The sequence below is a fragment of the Malaclemys terrapin genome, chromosome 18 (assembly GCF_027887155.1).
Source record: "Malaclemys terrapin pileata isolate rMalTer1 chromosome 18, rMalTer1.hap1, whole genome shotgun sequence".
NCBI lineage: Eukaryota > Metazoa > Chordata > Testudines > Emydidae > Malaclemys > Malaclemys terrapin.
Genome location: NC_071522.1, coordinates 6,880,992 through 6,887,192, shown reverse-complemented (window position 1 = coordinate 6,887,192; position 6,201 = coordinate 6,880,992). Strand labels below are relative to the sequence as shown.

Genomic DNA, 6,201 nt, shown 5'->3' with positions numbered 1-6,201 from the left:
AATAAAAGGAACATTTTCAGATTAAAATAATCCAAAGTAATTAAAAGCAATAATTAAAAATAAACGGAGAGAGAAATTTTTTTAGCTCATTTTAACAGGTGCATTAACAATACTGCAAAGAATTTATAACATACCTACTCATTCCATTCAACCCTTTGGGTCCAAAAACGTAAAGAAACTCTATTAAAAAAAGTATTGAAACTTCAGAATAGAAAAAATAAACTTGCAATAAAAATTAACTTTGACACAAAGAAATTATGACACTAGAGCTGCATCCACAGTATTTAATTTGTCTGAATAATATAGTTACAGATAAACAGGTTCACTCCATATACAATTACAATTACTTTTTTTATACAGCTCATATTCCAATACATCAACACTTTTATTTACATGGTATTTATGTACATTAACATCTTTCTAAAGTCAGTGCATTGTCAATAAGTTTTATACAATAATTTACAAAGTGAATGTAGTTAACTTAATACATTTCCTGCTAATTCATGAATTAATTTAATTAAAAAAATTAATTACAACCAATGTAACAAACACAAAAGATCAAACAACATTAGTAGATTGTGCTACCTGCTTAAATAAAATCTTTTAAAGTAAATAATTTGAAAATCTTTCAATTTTCATGGAGTTTGGCTAGGGAGATATAGACAAATGTGATCCCAAAATGAGAAATTCCACAATTCATAACATTTGCTTTTCTTCAACCTCACTGTTTAGACCACTCTAAAGATAAAATACCACACAGAATAGGGATCGACACCTTAGGTCAAAGACAATACTTATTTTGAAACTGATCAATCCTTACAGAAGTACAACTTCCATTTAAGATTGTGGGGGTTTTGCCTGAGTAAAGCACGATCAACTTTATATAGTTTCTTAAATGGATAAAAACAGCCCCTTTCTGAAAAGTAGATACTTACCAGTTGATTTGGCATTGTTGTAGAACATACTGAAAGGAGGCTGAATATTAACTAATTTTACAGATCTAGAATGTAAATGTAAATTTAATCAGTAATTATGTCAAGTCTAAAGAGGGATGCTTAAGGAAATGAATGATAAAATTTGCTGAGGCTCAGTTGAAGAAAAGGCTGAAAAGAGTGAAACATTTACCTCGATTCAGATATGCTAACAATTTAACACGGCTAAAATACTAAAAGAAATGCCTACTCATAAATAACCTTTATTCCAGTCTTGAACAAGCTCCAATCCTGTATTTCTTGCTCAAGCCAAAGCCCCACTGACTTAAAAGGGAGTTTTGGCTGGGCAAGGAAAGCAGAATCTAGCTAGTGAGTAATAAAATGAATGCCAAGTAGTAGCAAATTTGTTGACTAATGCTGTTAAAAAGTGTTTTTTTTCCCCCAAAATCCTGCAAATTAATGCCTAGCCTGTTACAGTAAGAAAATTTGAAAATGCAAACCAATTAAAAAAACAAATCCAGTTTAAATTATGAAATGAACGAAAATCCTTTTTAACATAACATAACTACCTGACAACCATCATTTGACATTTGTTTTAAAAGACACAGTAGATAACAGTGACATCCATTCACTCCAGAGCCCTTACAGCAACAAAAATAAACAATGCTTCTGAATTGTAATTGTATGAATTTTTTTTAAAAGTGCAAAATTTAAAAGCAACACTAGTAATGAAACATAACATCTTTCCTTCCATGAGTTGGGAGCACTTTGTGCAAAGTGCACATTCAGACACAATGCATATAACCACAGATATTCCCTCCAGCCTGAACAGTTTTTTGAGACTTTTCAATGTCTAAAAGATAGGATTCCTCAGGCCAGATAGCCATTCCTGAAACTTGCTGATTTGCACAACCAACATGTGGAGAAAACAAATTATAATAAACCATTCAAGTGCAGAAATCAATCTGCTCTCAAATTATGATTTGGTCGTGCTCCCAACATACTGAAAGCAACGATACACATCAATAGTGGCAAATATGGAAAAATTCCATAACCATTCTGTAAGCTTTGTGCACTTTTCATTTTCTTGCTTTCCCTGTCTTGCCAATAAAATGGGATGAAACTTCAGGAAAAAGGAGGTAGCAATATCATGTTGTCAATAGACAACACTACAATTTTTTCCCATCATCTTGAATCTAAGGAGAACCTTAGGATTTTGTTAGAATAACTGGTAAACTCTACACTACTCTGTTTAGCTCTTATTTGGACTATTTCATTTAGCTCTTATTTGGTCCTCGTTGGCTTTCAAACCATTTTATTTAAAGGCCAATGGCAGTTTTAATCTGATGTCTAACATCAGAATTGTTTAGAGCATGTAGTGAGATATTAGAACAAAAACAATGTTTATATTAACTGCTAGCTAAATAGATGTTTCTTTTTGTGCTTTCTGACCACAGGATAAGACAACTGACATTTAGCTCGTTCACTTCAATAACACTGTAGCCAAATGTAAGTTTCATCCTGCATGCTCTCAAACGGTCCATGGAAGATCACTTGTTTACTGTAAAACACAGTACTTTTTATAATCAGACTCAAAATCTTCGTCCATGCTGCTTGTGTCTGCCATCTTTTTGCCATCTATCTTTGGCAGAAACTGTGCATAGTCTACCCCCTGCTGCTCGTAGAAAAGAATGTAGGCAGAGTCGGTGTCAATTTCATCAGGATGTAATTCCTGTAAAGCAGAACAAACATTTACTAAAACTTGAAGTTGTACCATTGTGCTAACATCACTGAATTTAAATACATGCACTTACTGTAGAAACAATCATTTGAAATGGACAGTAAGAACAAGGACAGTCACATTTTCTCAAACTGCCTTATTTTATTAATCAGGCTAAATTATTTACTTGAAAATGAGTTCACTTTTATAATAATAAATGCAATTACTTAGAAAATACTTAAACCACAATTATCCAGTAGCTTCAATTCAAAATGTCTAGCACAAATGACAAAATTTATTTTGTCTAGATTGTTATTGGGCAACTTTTCTATTTTTGGCTCAAAATCATCAAATATGTTTCCTTACTCTGTTAGCAGCATATATTCAAATTTTAATATTAAAAGTTTTCCAAGTACAATTTCAGGGCATCATTTTAATGTTCATATGTTACTAATTTTCAAGCTATTCATATTTCTAAACAAACAGTTGACATAAAATTGGGTTTTAGCCCCACAAAACTAATCTTTCATGAAAATGAAATATTTACCTTACAGCTGCTGTCATTGTAACAGTACCACTTGTTATTTGGGTTTTTGGCATAAGTGACATAATGACCTCCTCCCATAATTCCTGAATGGCACTAAAAAAAGATTTTTGTTGTATTAAAAATATATCATTCATTGAGATTGAAACCAATCTGCCTTCTGTCACTGAGTGGCAATGGTTCAAGACATCCCTTGAAATCAACAGATCCTAAAATGCTCATCTACTGAATTCTTCAATGTTATAGGCCCTATCTGGTCAAAGCTCTTTCCTCAGGTGTCAATGCAATCTAGAACGGTTTCTAGCTACAATCTAAGTAGGACATACCAACTGCGTTATTCAAAGGGATGAAAGGTATGTCAAAGGTATGTATGGCAGTTCCCAGCTCAACCTGGCCAAACTCAATTCAATTTCTCCCTCACACCCTTTTCCTGCATTCATCTTTCTCCATTATAAAACCTTAGATTCCACCACCATTTCCCCCATCACTTTTATCCTTGAAATCATCTAATTCCTTCTCATATCCATGTATTACCAATTCGTTATCTTCTACAATATCAAGTAAGTTGGATTCTTAATTTGTCACCACAGCTAAACAACCCCCCCACACTTTTCACATCCGGGTCATCCTGTCCCTTGCTATATTGCAACCACTCTTCTTTGGCCTCCCTGGTGCCTACATCTCTCTGCTTCAGCATGTTTAAAACACTGCTGCAAAGATTATTTTCCTTGCCTGTTGCTCTCACGGCATCACTTCCCTCTTTGAACCCCTCTATTGGCTACTCCTCACCTACCATATCATGTTTGAATTTCTCATCACTTATGCATCTCCAGTAATGCCGCCAACCTCAGTGTCCCTCTAGTGTTTCTCTCACTGCTCCCTCACCACATTTATCTTCATCAGTGTTGCACCATATGCTTAGGACAACCTCTCAAATGCAGAATCATAGAATCAAAGAATGTCAGGGTTGAAAGGGACCTCAGGAGGTCATCTACTTCAACCCACTGCTCAGAGCAGGACCAATCCCCAGACAGATTTTTGTCCCAGATCCCTAAATGGCCCCCTCAAGAATTGAACTCACAACCCTGGGTTTAGCAGGCCAATGCTCAAACCACTGAGCTATCCCTCCCCCCCATGAGAGAGAATGTCAAGCTCCCTCTCTCTCTGTGACATTTGGGGGAATCTGGCTGTATAACTTATGAATTCTGGTTGATATTGTAAAGTTATTATGAAATTGCTGTGTCATGGAATGCCTCTCTCTCTCTCTCTCTCTCACAGACAAGGTGTTAAGCATGTGCCCCCAACCCTCCCGAGACCAGGTACAATGATGAACTCAGTGACTGCCTGGACTTCATTTGGACTCTGGAGGCTTAAAACACACGGGATCCCTTCACAACACTTCAACAAGTGTCCAGCAGGGCAAGTATGTCTAGACCTGACAGTCAAACCTCTCCCAAAGATTCACTTCTTCTGAAAGACCTACGAATACTCATGAGTCAATTAAATGTCCTCTCCACTCAAACTCAATAAGAGAGAATATAGTGTTAGAAGGGAGAAAGTTAAATAAAATCAAACAGCAGTGTCATCAAATGAGCACAATGGTCATCAATAAGCAGTTCATCTAGTCACTGTCTGCCCCCTTCATTAGGAAAGGGCTTATCAAACTTTAGATGCTGTATTCATAAGTATTAATAATGGTAAGAAATTAATAAGTTTTGGTATTTTCCAGACTGTCAGACAAATTAATATTCAATATGTCTATATCTGTCTACATGCATACTCCTCAAACATTCATCTGGCAGGCCAGTATCTGTGAAGCATTTTGAGAAAGTAAAGCTTTATGCAAATGATACTTTAATCATTAACTCTAGTAACAGGTGAGATCCGTTACTAAATCTGGCCAAAAAAGTCAGGTTAGATATAAGGATACATTTAACAATATGAACAATTATGAAATAGAATATACTTAAGGACGCAGCTGAGTCCCCATTATTAAAAATCTTCAAAACCATTAGAAAAGTTCCCAGTAGAATCAGAGCAAAGAAAGATTTTATTTGACACAGGCACCTATTCTCTGCCTGTGGCACACAATTTCAATTGTTGGGTGTACTGTGAAGATGTAGGTGGCCCTGTAATACACAGGTCAGACCTGATCATCTGGTGGTCCCTCTCTGGTGATCCCCCTCTGGCTTTAAACTCTACGACTGACTGAGATATTCAAGCAGAAAAGCACTGTGCAGAGATTAACTGTTCAGTTATATTCAGCTTTATGGTAAACTGAATTTACTGAGGATAACTGCATTTAATTCTTCTTTTTGTTATTCTTCTCAATGACAAGTGTTTCCTTCATGCCTATTGCACATGAAATTCTAAACTTAACAAAATTGCATTTAAGCATATTTTACTTATATGAAATGTCAACTTACCGAAATTGCATATAGATTGTAAATAGGGTTAAAACAGACTTCTCTTTGGTCATCTGTAATATCCTCCTCACTGTGGTTATCAATCACACCATTGATACTGCCATTACTATATGAATTCTGCTCACAAATGTATCCATTGGCTAAAGTCATCTCGTCCTGAAAAATGAATAATTCACTCTGGCTACCACCCAAAACGGGTCCTTTGCTAATGGCATCTCCTTGGTCAGCAGTAAGTTTCTGTTCCTGGTCAGTACCATTCTCTTTACTTGCATCCAAATTTTCTTTGCTATTTGATAGTTTGTTTTTACCTATCTGTGGTAGCCGCAGTCGCCCTTTACCTCTTCCTAAAGTCCTAGGGCTGCTATTTGGGCTACTGTTTTTACTTGCAGGACAGCTGGTTCCACTTTTCCTCCCCGGTGATGGAGATGCTGTAAAAGAAAGAAGTTAAAACCTTCTAAGTAAGCCAGCTGCAAGCCTAGATTTTCCAATACAAAATTTCTTCCAATAACCAGAGACACTAACGAACTAAACTTTCGGGATGGATAACTTTTTCTTTTTCGCGACCAATTCATACTTTAT

At 35.8% G+C, this 6,201-nt stretch overlaps 1 protein-coding gene across 4 annotated transcripts in view; it reads right to left on the bottom strand.

The window, feature by feature from the left end:
- Positions 1-270: 270 nt before the first annotated feature.
- USP32 (ubiquitin specific peptidase 32) overlaps positions 271-6,201 on the bottom strand; it is a 147,528-nt gene continuing 141,597 nt past the window's right edge. For all 4 annotated transcript variants that reach the window (XM_054008217.1, XM_054008219.1, XM_054008220.1 and 1 more), the window contains exons 32-34: positions 5,623-6,050; positions 3,200-3,292; positions 271-2,664 (exon numbers count right to left, since the gene is read on the bottom strand). In XM_054008217.1, the coding sequence (XP_053864192.1) occupies positions 2,491-2,664; positions 3,200-3,292; positions 5,623-6,050 (695 nt within the window). In that variant the 3' untranslated portion in view covers positions 271-2,490. The remainder of the gene's footprint in view (positions 2,665-3,199; positions 3,293-5,622; positions 6,051-6,201) is intronic.